Source organism: Anabrus simplex, chromosome 2, assembly GCF_040414725.1.
Source record: "Anabrus simplex isolate iqAnaSimp1 chromosome 2, ASM4041472v1, whole genome shotgun sequence".
In the NCBI taxonomy this organism is placed as follows: Eukaryota; Metazoa; Arthropoda; class Insecta; order Orthoptera; family Tettigoniidae; genus Anabrus; species Anabrus simplex.
In genome coordinates, this window is record NC_090266.1 from 671695089 (window position 1) to 671717468 (window position 22380).

A 22380-nucleotide genomic window follows, 5' to 3' on the forward strand; every position below is an offset into this window, starting at 1 on the left:
TTTGCTAGCATTTGAATGCTGCTTTATGTAAACCACTCACAGTACCCATTCAGGGCTGGATACCAGTAGCTACAACCTTCATACTTGTCCAAAATAGCAAAGCTGTCCCCATTTCTGATACTAGAAACACACAACGTTACTTAAGAAGAGAATGCCCCACAAGGAGGTAAAGTCTATAAATAAAATTAGTATGGCATATTTAGTATATACCTGTTAAAGTATAAAATTATTTAAGTCAATGTGAATGTAAGGAATTATTTTAGTATTTCAGCTGGAGGTTTGACGTTGCACTTAATCGGATAGATTTATGGTAACCCTGGGATAAGATTGAGAGGGAAGTAGCCGTGGCTTAAATTATCATACATTGTGATGGGTGGCTAAATTTGCCTGGTGTGAAAATAAGAAGCCAGGAAAAACCACCTTCAGGGCTGCTGATGGTGAGGATTAAATTCACCATCTCTGAATAAGAATTTACAACTACATAGCCCATTACAGTTACAAGATATTAGAATCATTCCGTATTGACGGTTTTCACTTTACAAAGGAAAAATTAAATGTATCCGCCTAATTCAATACAAAACATAAATCCATCATTAGATGGAGCAATAAAATTTGAACGTTTCGACTTGTTTGAGCCATCTTCAGTGAAATAAGGGAGGGTTAAAGTAATCTACATAATATAATCTAAAAATGTGCTAAAACATAATAAAGGAACAAAAGAAAAACAAGAGAGACATAACGGGGAAAAAAACCAATATACAAAAAAATCAAATCAAAATCTCTTTACTTGCAAATGAGGTGTCTACCTCGGTGGCAAATGGTACACTAAAATACATTATTGTCAAGCACTAAATTTTAAATTAACAGGAGACGAAGAAAATTTTCCTAGAATACAATATTATACAATTTACGCTAATAATTTTTTCTATTAAACACACACATCATCCTTAATAAATTTATATTGTTTACAAAATTCTACTTATAATATCTTACAAACATAGTCAACTCATATACAGTACGGTATGTGAAATTACTTCTAATAATACTATACAACTGGCATAAGATTAAAATTAACACTGAATTTATTTACATATTTATATTTTACCAATTTTGGAACCTAAGTAGCATAACGACCTGCTGCGTCTTATCCAGAGCCCCTTTTGCCACCACTTTTCAGAGTTCCTGAAGGGCCTTCACAGCTACCGTAGTGGTCCCAGGGCCCTCGAAGTCCCCACTGTACTTCACCCCTACAGGCAGTCCCCTACTTGGGCTGTCCAAACTCCTTAGACCAGGGGATGGAATTAATTTAATCACACACATTTATTATTTACAATGTCCTGCACTGGTCGAATGCCCTCTAACATTTCATTTATTAACTCTGTTGTTGTTTATTCTCTTCTTGAATATCTGTACAGATTTTGGAAAAGGATCAAACACTACCCCTGGTAAACTGTTCCACTCCTTCACGCCCTTCCCAATGAAAGAAAATTTACCCCAATCGCTTCTGCTAAAATTCCTTCTAATTTTGTACTTGTGGTCAGTTCTACCAATATAATTATTTTCCAACCGAAGCCTCTCACGGATATCTCCCCATGCTTCTTCTCCTGTATAGGCTCTATATAATCCTATAAGTCTAGTTTTCTCCCTTCTTTTACTTAAAGTTTCCCCCCCAAGTTCCTTTAACATTTCTGATACACTACTCTTTCTCCTGAAATCCCCTGTTACAAACCTTGCTGCTTTCCTCTGCACACCATCTACCGGTAGTTCTTTTATTAGGTATTCTTGGTGAGGATCCCAAACACTGTTTGCATATTCCAATAATGGACGAACCATACTTAAGTAACTTTTTTCTTTTAATTCTTTGTTGCATCCTTTAAGTAGTCTCATTATGACATGTAACGATCTGTATGCTTTCCCAACAATGTCATCAACATGACCCTTCCAGTGCAAATTACTTTCAAATCTCACACCTAAGTATTTGCACTTGCCATCTTTTGGGATAACTACCTCATCCAAAGTATATTCATATTCAGTTTTAAAGCTCCTGTTTGTAAATGTTGTAACAGTTGATTTGTCTCCATTAATCTTCATATTATTTTCTTCAACCCATTCTTGGATACTGTCAAGGTCCCTTTGTAATTCTGAACAATCCTCAATGTTATTTATTTCCCTATAAACAATTATGTCATCTGCATACAATCTTATTTTCGATGTTATATTGTTCCCTAAATCATTTGCGTGTATTAAGAAAAGTAACGGACCGATTATACTACCCTGTGCAATTCCCTTCCAGACTTTCTCTTCCTGTGATATATTATTTCCTACTTTGACTTTCTGAACCCTTGAATTTAGAAATGTTCTTATCCAACGTATAACCCTTACATCCTATCCTATTCCCTCCAATTTCTTTAATAATATTCCATGTTCTACTCTATCAAAGGCTTTGGAAAGATCTATGGCTATGCAATCTAACTGGCCTCCTGAATCTAACTGATCTGATATGTCCTGCTGAAATCCCACCAGTTGTGCCTCGCAAGAAAATTTCTTTCTAAATCCATACTGGCTCCTCATGAACCAATTTTTATCATCACATATCCCTCTGATGTACTTTGCTATTAAACTCTCCAGTATTTTACAAATTATACTGGTCAGGCTGATTGGTCTGTAGTTCTCTGGTTTCCTTTCATCACCCTTTCCTTTATAAATTGGTATTATTATAGATTCCTTCCATTCCATTACATCACTAGATGGAGCAATAAATAAATCGCCGAGACAGTAAAGAATTCCATAGAATTTTGCAATAAAATTAAACACTTTAATTTATCCAAACACCACACTCTTCATTCTTTTGACATTACTAACATGTATGCTAATGTGCCCGTTAAGAACACCATACAGTTGATCAAGAACAATCCTTCTAAATTCAGCAATTTAAGTTTAGGTGAAGTAGATGAATTTATTTGGATTCTGAAGTTTACATTGAATAACAATTTCTTCACTTTCAGTAATGTCATTTACCAACAGATAGGTCTTCCCATGGGATCACCAGCTTCAGGGATCCTTGCGGATATTTACATCGATCATTTAGAACATTCTCACATCATTGGTAAGATTACTGGCATTCAATACTGGGCACGCTTTGTAGATGGCATGTTTGATATTTTAGACTCCCGTGTTACTAACACCAAAACAGTACTTGAATTACTCAACTCCATTGACCCACATATAAAATTCACCATAGAGTCAGAAAACAATAAAGCCCTCAATTACATGGACTTAACCATTATGCGCAACTGCAACAACACTTTATCCTTTAATATATATAGGAAACCCACCCACACCATCAATACCATCCAACAAACTTCTGTGCACCCAGACATACATAAGAAAGCAGCTTACAATAGCATGGTACTCAGAGCATTAACTACAAAAATTAATACTATTTACAATATTGCAGAACACAACAGTTTCAGTAGAACCTTCATCAGCAGAATCATCAATAGATATAAGAGCAGACCCCAAGACTACCCTAGAAAAAGATTCCGCTCCTAAAGAAAAGTTTTCCACATTCACTTTCAATGATAGTAGCGTTTACCAAATTTCTAATAGTTTTAAAGACACATCAATATAACATTTAGAACCTCCCACACCAACTCCAAACTCATTTTCAATCCACACACAATCAGCAATAACAATAATAACATTAATAATAGATATTTGAACTCCAGAGTTTGCAAATTAGAATGCCAATCCTGTAATTCCAGCTATGTAGGTGAAACAGGACACAATTTTATCATAAGATACGCCGAACATTGCAACGCTCTCAAATATAATCGTTTTTCAGCTATGAGTGAACATCATAAAGCATCCAGCCATGAATACACATCAATAGATAAAGATCTTAGGATCTTGCATTATGAGCAAAAAGGCACCTTATTCTACTTTCTCAAGAGCATCCACATCGATTTAGATCAGTTTATGAACCCCTCTCACAATTTAAATGAAAATCAACGAAAAAAGAACATTCTACTTGAAACAGTCATTCCATATATTTATCAGAACTTCTATAATAAAAACGAACCCCGCCTCCATCTCTCCAACTCACCACCACTCCCTGCTCCCCACCCTCACCCTTTCCCCACCAGCCCTGCACCCCCCTTCCCCCTCCGCTCCTCCCATCCTTGCAAACACAGCTGAGCCAACAATAGACTCGATCGTACGAACGGGACCGTTAACTTTGAGAAGGCCAGATAGGTTCGAGATGAGAACCACCTTTTAGGTACCGTAAGTTTAAAGATTTCTTCACACCCATTTCACATTTTTTACTTATCAGTCCAAGTTTCTTACACAACCTCGTTTTTCCATTACATATTGGAACTTCTTTGACACTTTCAACTATGGTCACTTACAGTTTACCATGCACCTGTTACTTCTCTAACACAGCTTCTCAATTTTGTCGCTGCCCTCCCGACCATTTAAAATAAGACAAACACACCTAGCCAACATTGGAAACAATCTTCGAGAATGGGACCGCTAAATTGAGAAGAAATTGAGAATGCTGCTATTCTAAAATTTTTAATTCATCAGCGTTTTTCCATCACTTATCACATATATTTCACCTGGCACGTTGTCTCCTCTCAAACTTGGTTTCTCAAGCTTTTTCGCTTCCCTCTTAGCCATTTGTCGTGAAGGTGTTTCTACAGACTGTCAGCCTGAATTTTAAACACATTGATTTTGTCTTGTTTTTGAATTGTTATCAAACTAAAAATTTTTAGACAAAGAGGTCCGCAGCCTCACTATTAGCACTTATTGTTTCGTTTCCATCTGTGTCATTTATTTTATTTTATTTTCATCTTAGATTTAGCACACTTTTTGGATTCAATTACATATTATATTAACATTTTTTTACTGAATTTGTCTCAGCGAGTTATTTATTGCTCCATCTAGTTATGTAAATATTGTATATTGTTATTGCTTTATTTCTGCCATGTCTCTTTTGTTTTTCTTTTGTTTCTTCATTTGATTTTAGCACTTTTTTTAGCTTGCATTATATAGATTACTTCAACTCCCCTTTTTTCACTGAAAATGGCTCAAACGAGTCGAAACATGTTTGAATTTTATTGCTCCCTCTAATGAGGATTTATGTTTTGTATTGAATTAGGAGGATACATTTAATTTTTCCCTTGTAAAGTAAACAGCCCATACCACGCAGAACACTCGCTTGGCAATACCATAATTATGCTGAAGTGAGCAACTGAATTAGTCAGAAATACGAGAGTTTTCTTTTGATAGACAAATATACATTATTTAAAGTAACATAGCAACAGACAATTAGGTAAAAGTTTGTTTTTAATTGTTTGTTAAAGGTGTATTCAGATTTAAAGTACTTTTGATATATTACCAAAAATTAATATAAAGCATAATTCCAACCAAAATTGGCGCTTGTGTTCAGAAATATATAAATAGGAACGCTAAATATGTTTAAATAGATGGTATAAAACAATGATAATTCAGATATTTAATGGCAAATGTCAAAAGTCAAGTTTCCTCAAGAGCTCTGTGAAATTACAACCTTTCAGGATGACACAAAACAAGGAGGAGGGCAGTTAGATATGTATAGCAAAAAAGTTTGTCACTCAACCATCTGTTTCGTTTATTCTCAAAGGTCTGGTGCATATAAGTGAAAAGTCTTGTGTACTTACTGTGTACAGGACTTGTGCCAGATAATCTGAGCTAATGTTGCTGTGTATCTCTTTTGGTATGTAATGTTTTAACAAACTAAGCCTGAAATATGAAACTGGTCATGGAAAACAAGCCTTTTCAGCATTTGACTGTAATTAGAGTAGAGTAGAGAAAAATAGAAAACTTGTGGCAGGATAGCTGATTTGTCGGAAGTCCATGGGTACTTACCACAATGGCTAGACAAACCACTGTCCCTTAAGTGATATATCATCATCATCATCATCATCATCATCATCATCATCATAATCAATGTCCTACTCCAGTCGCCTCAGTGTGGTTAACAAGCCTCCTCCACTCCTTTCTGACCTTCCACTTTTCCTGCTCCATTACTTCTGTCACATCCAATCCACCTTCCTCTTGGTCTCCCCTTAACTTCTCTTTCTAATTCCCTTCTTGCTACCCATTCCTTTCCCATTCTTTTTATATGTCAGAACCATCTCAGTCTTGCTTTCTTTATCTTCTGTACTAACGGTTCTATATTTAGCTCTTCTCTGATTTTTAATGTTTTGAATTCTGTCTCTTCTTGTCTTTATATGTTCTTAAAAATTTCATTTCTAATGCTTGGATCTTACTATTTTGTCTCTTATTAGTTACCAGTGTTTCTAGTCCATATGTTACAGTTGGTATGAAATACTGTTTATACAATGTTAATTTCATTCTCTTGGGTACTTTGTCATCCCATAAAATCTCTCTGACTTGATGATGAAATGTGGTACCTTTACTTAGTCTGTCATTAATTTCAGGGTTGATTTCATTACTTCCATTAATAATGATACGCAGATACGTAAACTGTTCTACATTCTCTAACCGTTCTCCATCTATGTTCACTTGGCTTCTCTTTTTCTCTTTTCCAAAGTGCATGACTACAGTTTTCTTTTTACTGATTACCATTCCAAACCCCTTCAGATTTTCATTCCAAACGTCCAGTCTCCTTTGTACTTCCTATTCTCCCTTTCCCCAAACCACCACATTGTCTGCAAATACCAAAGCATTGACTTCATCACTATTGATACTCTGTTTTACACGTTTTATGATTTCATCCATCAATATAATAAACAAAAATGGCAACAGTGCACTTCCTTGCTTGAGACTTTTTTTTGTATAAAATGTTTCAGAGTCACCACTCCCCACTTGTACACTGCTTTTACTCTCATGATAAAACATTTTTATCTTGTTAATTAATGATTTTGGTACATTCCTTTTTAGTAGGCAATGATTTCCTTGTTCCTTTCCAGATGTTTTTCCATTATCGTTCGCACTGTAAATATCAAGTCTATTGTTGATCTATTCAGTCTAAAGCCATATTGTTCTTCCTGTGTTTCTATTATATCCCCCAGTCTTATATCTGTGACTTTCTCCATTATTTTTAACCCATGTGATAATAGGGTTATACCTCTGAAATTTTGACATTTCTTCCTACTTCCTCTTTTGAACAATGGTACAATGCTTCCTTGTTGCCAATCTTCAGGTATCATTTTCATCCTTCCATATGGCGTTGAGGGCACGGTATAGCCACTGTAGTCCAATGCTTCCTGCTGCCTCAATCATATCAGCATTGAATTTGTTTTTTCCACTTGCTTTACCTTTGGTCATTGCTTTCACTGCCCTTTCAAGTCCATCCGTGTTATCAGGTTCTCTTCTTTTCTCCATCTATTATTTCCATTTTCTTATCATCTTCTTCCTCCGAGCAGTCATCCTCATTATAAGGTTTTTCAAAATAATTCGCCATCGCCTTTTCGTCATGTACTATGGATCCATCTTCTCTCTCTAATGCCTTGATTTTTTCTTCATTTATACTTTTTGATTTTATTACTGTGTATAATAGTTTCTGTTTTCCTTGACTATCTTGCTCAATTTTGTTAGCAAACTCTTCCCAACATTTCTCTTTTCTTCCTTGATACTTCTCTTGTAGTTTCAATCTTTTGTATTCCACATCCTTCTGTCTATCCCTCTGATATGTTTTTACATTTCCCTATCCATTTCTTTCTTCACCTTGTTCCTTTCTTTTATTCCTTTTTTTATTTTGTTGTCCCTTACCCTTTGCTTTGTTTTTCCGCATACCTCAATTGCTTCTTCCACAAATGTCTGCCTTAAATTGTCCCACTCGTCTTCTCCACTTCGTATTTGCGTGTTAGGCAACTTCCTTTTTATACAATCTTCGAATTCCATTCTTTTATCCTCCTCCTTCAATTCCCAAATCCTGATCTTTGGTTTCTTCTTCAATACAATTTTAAGGATTTTTACTTGTTTTAATTCCTCAATTAATAATCTGTTATCACCCTCCATACTTTCACTGAAGATTATCTTCGTATTCTCGGTCTATTATTATAAATATATGTATAGACAAAATAAAATCGATTAGTGTTCCATACTGTCCATCCCAACTACATCGGCTGATCTTATGGCTATTCCTCTTCATAAACCATGTGTTCTTTATTATCAGGTTATTTCTGATACAAAAGTCGAACAGTTTCTCTCCATCTTCATTTCTATCGCCATACCCATGTGAGCCGAGAACATTGTCATATCCCATTTTATCAGTTCCCACATGAGCATTCAGATCTCCCATTATCATGATCCAATCTCCAACAATATGTGTTTCCAGTTCATTGAGGAACTCTTTTTTTTCTTCCACATTGCATCCTGCCTGTGGAGCATACACCTGTACTACCTACAGTAGTTCCTTGTTTACACTGGTTGTGGCATCATACACAATCATTAACCCAGCTCAAGGGAGATAGGGTCATCTTCCCTATCCTCAAAGACAACCACCTCATCATTACAAAGGCCGACAAAGGCAACACAACAGTCATTATGGATAAAACAGATTACATTCAAAAAACCCAAACTTTCTTAGACAATGACTCCTTTTCAATAGTTAAGGACCCAACACAATCAATTCAAAGGCAATTGAAACAAATTCTAAAGAGCACTTCTTTTCTCCTCACTGAACAAGAAAAACAAAAGTTAATTACTATGAACCCAGGCCTACCAACAGCTAAAGCACTACCCAAAATCCACAAAACCGGTGTCCCTATTCGACCCATAATAAACTACAGACCAAGCCCCTTATATAAATTATCTCAATTTATCCAACAATTTCTTAATAAACATTATAAATTCTCATCAAATAAATCCATCAGGAACACTGTAGAATTAGTGAACAAACTAAACAGTTTCAAGCTTCAACCATATCATTCAATGCACTCCTTTGATATAGTCAACATGTATCCCAGTATCAACACCAACTCATTATTCCCGATCATCGAAAAGAACTTACTTGCTAACAATCAACTAAGTAAATTAGAAGTTCAAGACTTTATGACCATATTAAGATTACTAATTAACAATAACTACTTCACATTCGATAAGATCATTTACAAACAAGATGGTTTGGCTATGGGTTCACCAGCCTCAGGAATTTTAGCAGAGATCTACCTTGATTTCCTAGAGCACACCGCCATCGACAATAACATCAAATTTGCTAATATCCAATTCTGGGCTAGGTACGTAGATGACACATTTATAATCCTAGTTGAACGCTCCATAGACGCACCATCCACCCTCAAAAACCTTAATAATATTGATCATGACATTAAATTTACCTTAGAGTCAGAGACAAACAACTCCATCAACTTCCTAGACCTAACAATCAATAGGCACCCCTCTTCGTTCACATATAATATCTATAGAAAGCCCACTCAAACGGCCACTACTATAAGAAATGACTCACTACACCCCCAAACACACAAAGTGGCTACATATAATAGCTTAGTAGACCGAGCATTCAAAATTCCGATGTCAAGAAAAAACTTAAATAAAGAATTGAACACCATTCGCTCTATAGCAAAATTCAATGGATATAATGAATCCTTTATTGAAAGAATAATCAATAAATTCAGACACCGCCCAAAAACCACCCTAATAAAAGACAATACTAGCACTGCCACGTTTTCCACATTTACCTTCAATAAAGAAATTTACAACGTCACTAACGTTTTTAAAAAACACAACGTTCAAATAGCCTTTCGTACTAACAATAGAAGCACAGAGATCCTACACAACTCTTCATCAATAAATAAAAGTAGTCCTTTTTCTAAATCAGGTGTATATAGGTTTTCTTGCCAAGACTGCAAAAGTTCTTACCTAGGGCAAACAGGACGCAGCTTTAAAATCAGATATGCGGAACATGTCAATGCCATAAAACACAACCGTTTTTCCGCGGTCGGCCTACATATAAAAGATTTTAAGCACAACTTTACTGAAATAAATCAAGATCTTGAGGTATTAGATATTCTAAACAAAGGTTCTTTCCTAGACGTCACTGAAAACCTCTCTATTCATTTAGACCAATATTTCAATCCCAACCTAAACTTAAATGATATCTCAGAGAAACCAAAGATCCTATTCGACTTTCTCATCGAATTTTTCAAAAACATTAATATCCCGAAAAACAGATCTGTCTTTCAGATTATGCATAATACTTTGTCATGCCACACACTTTCACCACATCACCCTCCATACTTCCCCTCCTTCCACTCCTCCTCCCCTACCGCTCCTCCCCTCTCCCCTCCTAATCCAACAACGGCCGCTCCCCAGACCTAAACTATCCAACACGCTCTGTTCCTCTTCATCTCGCGCCATAGCTTTACCGCCTCATGTCCCGCAATAAACATCATAAAAACCTGCCCCCACCCTACACGTAACGCTGCAACAATACACCACAAATACTGGCACAGTCATCCTCCAAACTCTCAACAACGTATTCCTTAATACCTATTTTATATTCTTGTCGAGCTGAATACCGGACCTGTAAAGATTACAAGATTATTTTGTGCATCTACAGAATGGTGTGTTAATGAAGCTATGTAATATAGAGAGAGACTTTCAAAGGTGGTTAAATGAAGAAGATATATCATGTTCAAGATCATGCTTTCACATCTCTGCACAGTATTTAAAATACAATTTACCGTTGGTCTTTTATAGCTATTGTTGAGAGTTAAGGAGAATTTCCTGTTGTGTACGTTTATCAGGAACTCAAGGGAGACTTCACTAGTTAGTCGGAACATAGAAAGAATGTTGAACTCTACTCAGAAGAACTCTTAAGGTTTCACCTTACTTTTTCCTGCCTGCTGGCTCTTTAGAAATGTGTGCGCGTGCATCTTGTATTCAGGAATCACTCAAGGCAAATATTTTCGCACTGCAAGTTGTGTGGTTAAGCTTATTTTTAATATGTATAATTTTTGCTTTCTCAACGATGCATTTGTTTCTACATTCGTCCCTGTTTTTATCTCCTCGTAAGATGTGTATTGTTTAATGTAACACCTTGTGTAAAAAATCGGGTTAAATGAAGGAGTTATATTATATTCAAGATCATGCTTTCACGCCTCTGCACAATATTTTAAAATGAAATTTACCGTTGGTCTTTATAGCTATTGTTGAGAGTGAAGGAGAATTTCCTGTTGTGTATGTTTATCAGGAACTCAAGGGAGACTTCATTACTTAGTCGGAACATAGAAAAAATGATGAACTCTTCTCAGAAGAACTCTTAAGGTTTCACTTTACTTTTTCCTGCCTGCTGGCTCTTCAGAAATGTGTGCGTTTTGTATTCAGGAATCATTCAAGGCAAATATTTTCGCACTGCAAGTTGTGTGGTTAAGCTTATTTTTAATATGTATAATTTTTGCTTTCTCAACGATGCATTTGTTTCTACATTCGTCCCTGTTTTTATCTCCCCGTAAGAGGTGTATTGTTTAATGTAACACCTTGTGAAAAAAAAAAAAAAAAATTGGGTTAAATGAAGGAGTTATATTATATTCAAGATCATGCTTTCACGTCTCTGCACAATATCTAAAATGAAATTTACCGTTGGTCTTTATAGCTATTGTTGAGAGTGAAGGAGAATCTCCTGTTGTGTATGTTTATCAGGAACTCAAGGGAGACTTCATTAGTTAGTCGGAACATAGAAAAAATGATGAACTCTTCTCAGAAGAACTCTTAAGGTTTCACTTTACTTTTTCCTGCCTGCATGCTCTTCAGAAATGTGTGCGCGTGTGTTTTGTATTCAGGAATTATTCAAGACGAATATTTTCGCACTACAAGATGCGTGGTTAAGGTTATTTTTAATATGTATAACTTTCCCTGTTTTCATCTCCTTGTAAGATGTGTATTGTTTAATTTCCTGTTGTGTATGTTTATCAGGAACTCAAGGGAGACTTCATTAGTTAGTCAGATCATAGAAAGAATGATGATCTCTTCTCAGAAGAACTCTTAAGGTTTCACCTTACTTTTTCCCCGCCTGCTGGCTCTTTAGAAGTGTGTGCGCGTGCGTTTTGTATTCAGGAATCATTCAAGGCAATTCGCACTGCAAGTTGTGTGGTTAAGCTTATTTTTAATATGTATAACTTTGCTTTCTCAACGATGCATGTGTTTCTACATTCGTCCCTGTTTTTATCTCCTCGTAAGATGTGTATTATTTAATGTAACACCTTGTGTAAAAAACTGGGTTATATGAAGGAGTTATATCATGTTCAAAATCATGCTTTCACATCTCTGCACAATATTTAAAAATGAAATTTTACCATTGGTCTTTATAGCTATTGTTGAGAGTGAAGGAGAATTTTCTGTTTTGTATGTTTATCAGGAACTCAAGGGAGACTTCATTAGTTAGTCAGAACATAGAAAAATGAGAACTCTTAAGGTTTCACTTTACTTTGTCCTGCCTGCTGGCTCTTCAGAAATGTGTGCACGTGTGTTTTATATTCAGGAATCATTCAAGAAGAACACTTTCGCACTGCAAGATGTGTGGTTAAGGTTATTTTTAATATGTATAACTTTTGTTTTCTCAACGATTCATTTGTTTCTATACTCGTCCCTGTTTTTATCTCCTTGTAAGATGTGTATTGTTTAATGTAACGCCTTGTGTAATATAAATGCCTAAATGCTTGCCTATTCCCACATTTTGGCTGATGATGACGCAAATCAGCGTTGAAACTAGTTCCAAGTACAAATACATGTTATAAATAAACTATAACATTTTTGTATTGAAAAGGTGGACCGTGTTAAGTTTTCCTATCATCCTTTCTCAGTTCAATACGGACAAAAATGAAATTCCTAGGTTTAAATAATTTTTGTCTGGCACATCCACATTATGGGGGTGAGTATCCTCCACATCAGTAGGCCGGTGTGAAGGAGAGTTAAGTTCAGGCAGCGACCCAGTCTTGGGGTATAACGTGGAACCCATGCCCCGGGTTATGGGTGAAGACCTTAACAGCATCTTAAGCAGAGAAGGAGATTTTCGGAATGGCAAAGATGGTGGATGAGGCAACCTGTCCTCTCCACTGCCTTGTGGAGAAGAGGCATCTTCAAAGGCTAAGGGAGTTAACCCCGAAAGAAAATCCTCAGATGTGTTGGTCTTTTTGCTAGGGGCTTTACGTTGCACCGACACAGATAGGTCTTATGGCGACGATGGGATAGGAAAGGCCTAGGAGTTGGAAGGAAGCGGCCGTGGCCTTAATTAAGGTACAGCCCCAGCATTTGCCTGGTGTGAAAATGGGAAACCTCGGAAAACCATCTTCAGGGCTGCCGATAGTGGGATTCAAACCTACTATCTCCCGGATGCAAGCTCGCAGCCGCGCGCCTCTACGTGCACGGCCAACTCGCCCGGTGCGTTAGTCTTAGCAGGTCAGCAGATGAGTAAATTTTTACTTGCTTTCAACTATAATACAAGCCTCAGATGGAAGTTTAAAAATGGAAATGGAATTGACAAGTCTCTGGCTACAGTTGCACAATATGATGGTAATCCTGATGTTCGTGCAATTGTTAGATCAGAGAATAAAACCCGATTTGGAACAATAACAATGAATAGGAAGGAAAATGAATTGATTGACCTAATGGAGAGATGAAAACTTGACATCGTGGGATTAAGTGAAGTAAAATGGAAAGGGAAAGGAATGAAGAAACTAAGAAAGGGGTACACCTTGTACTGGATGGGTAACCGTAAAGAGAAAAGAAATGGAGTGGGATTTGTAGTGAATCAGAATGTTGAACCAATAGCTTATGTTGAGTATGTGAATGAAAGAATTATAATAATGCACATGATATATCATTACATCTAATTTGACTGATCAGTTTTATGATTAACTTATAGTTAAGGCTGTTGCAGTTTAATAACTAGCTGTTGATGTGAGACATCAAGCAGCTGGAACTCTCAAGACTTTTAAGGATGTACTATAATATTTAAAGTAGGTACTATTTTATTACTGTTTGCATGAAGGAGCTGTACCAAGAGAATGGAGAGTTGTTATAGTAGCCCAGTGTACAAAAGAAAGAATGATAGACTAAAAGCAGATAATTTCAGGCCAGTCATCTTGACAAATGTTGCATCTAAGCTCTAGAAAAGTATTCTTTTTAATTATATTAGATACCATTTCTGGCTGAATGTCAACCACTCCTGCTGCTATATGACTCTGTATCTGTATTTTACTTACCACTTTATCAAATGTGTTTGTTTCCATCCTCATTTTCAAAACACAGGGTTTTGAAATATTACAAGAAATGTTTCCTTTTACACTGAGCCTGTGTTTGGATGACTTTTTCCCTTGATCTAGCATTTCCGTAGGTTCTAGCTTGAGTTCACCTGATTGATTAAAAATTCTGTTCATTTCCACTAACCAAGCTCGATAGCTGCAGTTGCTTAAGTGCGGCCAGTGTCCAGTAATCAGGAGATAGTGGGTTGGAATCCGACTGTCGGCAGCCCTTAAGATGGTTTTCCGTGGTTTCCCATTTTCACACCAGCCATATGTTGGGGCTGTACCTTAATTAAGGCCACGGCCGCTTCCTTTGCATTCCTAGGCCATCATCGCCATAAGACCTATCTGTGTCGGTGTAACGTAAAGCAAATAGCATTTCCACTAAATTATATTCCAGCATGATTTCCCTGCCATCTGTCATAGCACTTGAAGTTTGTTTACAAAATCCTCCATAATTTCTTTAAAACTCAGTATTTAAAATTGAGGGAGGTTATTAATTAGGTTGTTCTGTCAGGCTGATCAGTTGCTCCAATCTGTTCTGCTTGTGTGATGAATTTTAGTTTTAAAATTCTGTAGTCTTGTAAGGAACCTTCCATAAATGACTTGGAACATTGTAGAGTCCTCTTTAGAATAAAGAACTTTAAACAAGTATATTTTTCAAATATAGGGGAATTATATCTCTGTTGACTTGTTACCAGGTCCTCCTCTACTTCTGGGCCAATGTATTATTGTAGGCAGTTGCTATGCCCAGTTCATGTGCTCCCAAGTGCTTCACCAGTTCCTTGGGGCTATTTCTAGTGGATTAAGGCCAAATCAGAATCACATTATTAGTATTTCATCAATAAGGTAAGAATTATTTTATGCACTGTATTTTTTAAAACTTGTTTTGTATGTAGACTAATGCTTTTTAAGCCTGTATTAATAGGTATCATGTCTACACTTCGTTTGTGTTGCCTCCCTTTTTGTGTGCTTCATTTTATTTTGTTTTAAATGTTTTATTTTCTTACTGTGTTAGAAGTAGGTATCTTTATATGTATTCACTAAAACCTATGTAGAATAAATTGTCCAAAAAACATAAACGTGTCTAATCAGGTCATAGTTTACAATGTGGCTTTAAATCAGGAAAGTAATAGAGATATAAAGTTTGCCACAATTTCCATTTGCAGGAAATAGTTTGGGATATATCCAAATGATTTTGCGATGCTACCATCATCTCTGAAATTGAGCTGGAGTGACTGTACAGATGTTATCTATTAGTCTTAGCAGGTGCCAGAGAGGTGTGCATACTGCTATAGAATGGTGTCAAATTTTAATCATTATTGGGAGGGGTATATTATGGTCCTATTCCAGACACATTTCTTGTACAACCGACTAGTGACACAGTGTCAGGAGTATGGTTTGACTATTGGAAAAACCACTGAAAACAATATTATGTCCTGTTGCACAAAGCGGAGGATCACTGGTAAGCATCGCCCACAAAGAACTCCCGTAAGAAGACACCAGCGGAAGTATTGCCTGCTGTGGTTCGAGACATGCAATAAATGGAATGCCAGAGAAACCCACCAACCCGATGGCCATGATGGTGAATATGTCTCTTTTCACTGTGAACACAATCATCTAAAACTGTCTATGGCTGTAGTGTGTTTGTAATGCTTGCATAAACAATCTCCTCCTATGCCACATTGCAGAACTTCTGACCAACCGCAGAAATCTTTTTGAGAGATACTTAGTGAGGTCCGAATGGAAGACTATGGTCACATGGATGAAGCACACATTTATCTGTCCACCAGAGGTTCGTTACATTCAGATTATTGCATACCCGGTACCTTAACACTGATTCCAAGGAGCAGAGCAACATTGTTTGCCACTACCAAGACACTTTGCGAAAAGGCTTTGTAGCTTTCATCAGATTAGATTATACAGGGAATTTGCTGACACATAAGGTGGGGGGAAAGAAAGTAATCGTAAAGTGAATGCTGGCTGCTCTCAAACATACATTATGACCCAATCTACTGTACAGACATCCCTCATTTGTATGGAGAGCACACAAGTTTTCAATGGGATTAAAGTGAGGGTAGTTCCCTAGCTACTCCAGCAGACAAGTATTGTTATCACTGAAGAAATTCTTCACTTTCTTTGAAGTGTGGCACTGAGCCAACTCTTACTAGAAATTACATCACCATCTGGAAACTTGTAGAACTCTTTTTTTTTTTTTTTTTTCATTGTTTTATGTTTTACAGTCTGTTTGTAAATGGCTCATTCTGTGCTCAGCACACATATTATATCTTCTGGCCTTGCACTTCAGAGTGACATTCTTGAGAGAAAATAATTTTCTTCCATTGTTCTATTATCTAATCCTAATGACTGCATGTTCACAAAAGATATTTCCTCCATATTTACCCGGGCTTTCCTCCCGCCTGCTAGAAGTCTACGAATGTTAGTCGTACACAGATTCACTCTCCCCTCACCTAATTCACAAACCAAGTCCACAGTGGTGAGCCTGGGGTTTACTTGCTTCTTCTGAGGAGAAAGTGGTCATCACTTGGCATAGCTTTCTTTCTCTTGTCACAGTTTACCTGTTTATTGGGTGAAGGTGAGCTAGTCTATTTGTGCCTCAGAGTAACTCGATTTACAGTGCCTACACAACAAAGAATTTAGTAGCTATTCCTCTTGTCTGGCCCTGCAGTGTAGGGGGCAACACAACCGCCTGTCACCCAGCGGCCCTGGATTCGATTCCCGGCTGGGTCAGGGGTTTTTAATTGTAAATGATTAATATCCCTGGCCTGGGGACTGGGTGTTTGTGTCATCCTTAACGTTCCTTTCCTCACATTCAACACTTTACACTTCTGCCATTTACAAAATACACGCAGGTTCGTCACATATAGTGCAAGTAGGGGCAAACTATCTTTCTAGGTCAACGCCCTGAACAAATAGCATATGAAAAGAAAGCTATATTAGATCTTTAGTTATTTCATTGAACATTTTATATGTACTACCTATGAATCCACCAGTTTTTAGTATCATTTGAATGTAATGTATATTCTCATAGAACTGATATTTTATGCCTTCCACTATGTATTAGACATCTATTAATGACTACGGCCTCAAGCCACCTTTTTTACTATAGTACAATTGAACGAAGTCCTATTCAACAAAGAACTACATATGTTTTTATCACTATATTAGATTTTTAGTTACTTCATGAACATGTTTATAACAGATGTAAATCTTATCTCTCTTAAATTATCAAACACGTTTTAGAATATCTTTAACCAGATGCCTGGTAAAATAATAAAGTTTTTTTGATAATGACTGAAGATGCCTCACAGTAGGAGGCGAAACATGTCTCATCTGAAAAATGTTTTAACATAAATGCCAACATCTTGTAATGTATTGAATAGGTGGAAATAAACAAAAGATATTATCCTATATACAGTTTATGAAACTTTCAATATGGACGAAAAATGATTTTCATCACTTGTAACCATTGAGAGAAGCCACAAGGCCAGATAAACTGCATTTATTAATCACTAGGACTCTTTCCCAAACTGTATCTCACGCACTGTCAAACTTTAGAGTACTGTAATCACATCGACGTCAGCACAAACGAACTGGACCATAGGTACATTTAACTATCGAGAACACAAGTAGTACTCTGAGAACTATCAACCCCAGAATGCGACAAGCAGCCACCTTGTATCTCCTCATAATGTCTGCCTTCAACGGATACGCCTTCCAGGAATCATAGTACAATTGAAGCATTTTGCAGATTGCTTCTATGACAGAAAGAGCAATAGCTTTCTTTTCATATGTTATTTGTTCAGGGCGTTGACCTAGAAAACCCCATTTGTTGTGTAGGCACTGTAAATCGAGTTACTCTGAGGCACAAATAGACCAGCTCACCTTCACCCAATAAATAGGTAAACTGTGACAAGAAAAAGAAAGCTATGCCAAGGGAGGCCAGCTCATCCGCAGGTATCCAGTCATGTACTAGCCGTCATAATGCTAGCGCTCTCTGGAGATGTACAGCTGAACCCAGGACCCAACCAAAGCAATCAAGGTATGATATTTTTGTATCAAAATGTGAGGAATATGTGTAACTTGCTTGCTAACTTTAATGTTGGACTAAGTGAAGGGAACTATGACTGTATTTGTATCTTTACCGGGTGAGTTGGCCATACGGTTAGGAGCGCGCAGCTGTGAGCTCGCATCCGGGAGATAGTTGGTTCGAACCCCATTGTCGGCAGCCCTGAAGATGGTTTTCCGTGTTTTCCCATTTTCACACCAGTCAAATGCTGGGGATGTACCTTAATTAGGACCATGGCTGCTTCCTTCACATTCCTAGGCTTTTCTTCTCCCATCATCGCCGTAAGACCTATCTGTGTCGGTGCAACGTAAAGCAAATAGCAAAAATAAAAAATATATATATATACACTGACTGACAGAGCAAATGCAACACCAAGAAGGAGTGGTCAGAACTTTATGCCAATTGCAGGGTAGACTGACGTCACTGAGGTATGCTCATGATGTGAAATGCGCCGCTGTGCTGCGCACGTAGCGAACGATAAATGGGACACGGCGTTGGCGAATGGCCCACTTCGTACCGTGATTTCTCAGCCGACAGTAATTGTAGAACGTGTTGTCGTGTGCCACAGGACACGTGTATAGCTAAGAATGCCAGGCCGCCGTCAACGGAGGCATTTCCAGCAGACAGACGACTTTACGAGGGGTATGGTGATCGGGCTGAGAAGGGCAGGTTGGTCGCTTCGTCAAATCGCAGCCGATACCCATAGGGATGTGTCCACGGTGCAGCGCCTGTGGCGAAGATGGTTGGCGCAGGGACATGTGGCACGTGCGAGGGGTCCAGGCGCAGCCCGAGTGACGTCAGCACGCGAGGATCGGCGCATCCGCCACCAAGCGGTGGCAGCCCCGCACGCCACGTCAACCGCCATTCTTCAGCATGTGCAAGACACCCTGGCTTTTCCAATATCGACCAGAACAATTTCCCGTCGATTGGTTGAAGGAGGCCTGCACTCCCGGTGCCCGCTCAGAAGACTACCATTGACTCCACAGCATAGACGTGCACGCCTGGCATGGTGCTGGGCTAGAGCGACTTGGATGAGGGAATGGCGGAACGTCGTGTTCTCCGATGAATCACGCTTCTGTTCTGTCAGTGATAGTCACCACAGACGAGTGTGGCGTCGGCGTGGAGAAAGGTCAAATCCGGCAGTAACTGTGGAGCGCCCTACCGCTAGACAACGCGGCATCATGGTTTGGGGCGCTATTGCGTATGATTCCACGTCACCTCTAGTGCGTATTCAAGGCACGTTAAATGCCCACCGCTACGTGCAGCATGTGCTGCGGCCAGTGGCACTCCCGTACCTTCAGGGGCTGCCCAATGCTCTGTTTCAGCAGGATAATGCCCGCCCACACACTGCTCGCATCTCCCAACAGGCTCTACGAGGTGTACAGATGCTTCCGTGGCCAGCGTACTCTCCGGATCTCTCACCAATCGAACATGTGTGGAATCTCATTGGACGCCGTTTGCAAACTCTGCCCCAGCCTCGTACGGACGACCAACTGTGGCAAATGGTTGACAGAGAATGGAGAACCATCCCTCAGGACACCATCCGCACTCTTATTGACTCTGTACCTCGACGTGTTTCTGCGTGCATCGCCGCTTGCTGTGGTCCTACATCCTACTGAGTCGATGCCGTGCGCATTGTGTAACCTGCATATCGGTTTGAAATAAACGTCAATTATTCGTCCGTGCCGTCTCTGTTCTTTCCCCAACTTTCATCCCTTTCGAACCACTCCTTCTTGGTGTTGCATTTGCTCTGTCAGTCAGTGTATATTTGTATCAACGAAAGTAGGCTTAACGAAACAGTAGCTAATGCTGAAATATTAACGGACAGTTACATTGTGTTTTGTAAGGACAGAAATTCTGTGCACATTTCAAAACTGGATGAGGGAGGTGTTTTGCTGGCTGTGAAGCCTGACCTTTGACCAGTGTTGATGCCTGAGCTTGCTGGGAATTGGGAGTGTCAAGTAGTGAAAGTTAACCATCATCCCGGTCGTGCTGTCTTCATTGTGTGCTGCTACATGCCTCCAGATGAAGTGAATGACGGGCTAAACGCCTACGGCAAACATTGGGAAACGTTACATCTGTTCTCAACTCACAGGACACTGTCACTGTGTGCGGTGATTTTAACTTGAGCCAATTAGCCTGGAAAACTGATGAGTTATCATTATCAAACAGAGAAGCGAGGAGGTATTCTTATTTCTAGAAATTATTAATAAATTCGATCTCAGTCAGACTTGCGATTTCCCTACTAGGAATGATAATTTTCTAGACATAATTTTAGTCTCAAATGAATTACTTGGGAGTGGATAGTGCATGAAAACTGAAAATGTAATTCACTCTGATCACCAAGCCATCAACATATTCTCCCTGTGCCAAGGACATTTTGCTTCAAACCGCAAAACAGTCATATTTGTATGGAAGAAAGCTGATTTTTCTCTGAGGGACCTTTTATCCCTGTGCCGCTGGAATATGATTAAAGAATCCCACTCTGTGGATGAAGCTAAGAGCACTCTTTATGACTTACTATAAGCAGTCATAAAAGACAGTGTACCATTTTGAAAAATTAACATCAGAAAATATCCATCTTGGTACGACTCAGAACTAATCCAGAAACTGAAGGAAAAAGAAAGGGTGAGAAGGGAATACAAAAGATCAGGCCAAGAGTGCAAGTATATGCAATTTTCCACATTACGAGGTGAATGTAAAAAACTGCAGCGTGCTAACTACAGGGACTACATTAGGTCGGTAGAAGATGACGTCCTCACACGCCCTAAGTGCTTTTGGAATTTCATTAACGCTAAAAGAAAATCTTCCCGTCTGCCTCCCACTATGCTAATAAACGGAACAGAAATCCACAAAAATGATGAAATTCTAAACACATTTGCACAAACTTTTGCGAAGTACCGTTCTCCTTCTGAGCCCTGCAATGCAACTTGTTCTCCCCCATTTTCAATAGATCCAGTGTCTGTTCAAACTTCTGTGACAGAAGTTACAGGGATCCTGTCATCAGTAGATATCAACAAATCATGTGGGCCTGACGAGATACCTGGCATCGTCCTCCATGAATGTGCTTCCCAACTGGCAATTCCACTATGTGAAATTATAAATAAATCATTTAAGTGTGGGTGTTGTCCAGCCGAGCAGAAAAAGTGTTACATAATCCAGATCTTCAAGAAAGGTGATACCAAGCTCGATAGCTGCAGTCGTTTAAGTGCGTCCAGTATTCGGGAGATAGTAGGTTCGATCCCCACTGTCGGCAGCCCTGAAGATGGTTTTCCATGGTTTCCCATTCTCGCACCAGGCAAATGCTGGGGCTGTACCTTAATTAAGGCCATGGTCACTTCCTTCCCACTCCTAGTACTTCCCTGTCCCATCGTCGCCATAAGACATCTGTGTCGGTGCGACATAAAGCAACTAGCAAAAAAAAAAGAAAGTGATAAGGTGTTACTTGATAATTATAGACCAGTAGTACTGCTTTCACGTTTATCGAAGGTGGCGGAGAAAGTCATGTATGACTCTTTTAGTCAGTACATAGACCCATTGCTGGATGGATTCGTTAAAGGCAGGTCAACTGTTACCAATCTAGCAGTTTATTTATCTTCAGTTTCAGATGCCTTGGACAAAGGTAAACAGGTTGATGTGATATATACTGATTTCTCCAAAGCCTTCAACTCTTTACAACACGAGGCCACGTTGAAGAAGTTGTCAGCGTGTGGAGTGTCCAGGAGTATTTTCAAGTGGCTGAGGAGTTACTTGACAAAACGAATATGTTTTTGTCAAGTCCGAGGCTTTGATCTGTGACCCGTACCAACCTTCGTCTGGCGTCCCACAGGGATCACTGTTAGGGCCTCTTCTATTGGTTTTGTTTCTGAATGATATCACTACAGTTGTTCAGAGCAGTGATGTCTCTTGTACATGGACGACTTTAAACTATACAAAGTCATAGATGAAGACAGTGATGGCAGTTATCTACAAGAAGATTTGAAGCAAACATGCGAGTGGTTTGATAAGTGGTCCCTCAAA

General features: G+C 38.6%; 1 protein-coding gene across 3 annotated transcripts in view; it reads left to right on the top strand.

Annotated features, from left to right (window-relative positions):
- Positions 1-22380, top strand: part of Ipo9 (Importin 9) — an 839375-nt gene that overhangs the window by 268056 nt on the left and 548939 nt on the right. For all 3 annotated transcript variants that reach the window (XM_067141231.2, XM_067141230.2, XM_068226247.1), the window contains one exon: positions 14972-15119. In XM_067141231.2, coding sequence (XP_066997332.2) covers positions 14972-15119 — 148 coding nt within the window. The remainder of the gene's footprint in view (positions 1-14971; positions 15120-22380) is intronic.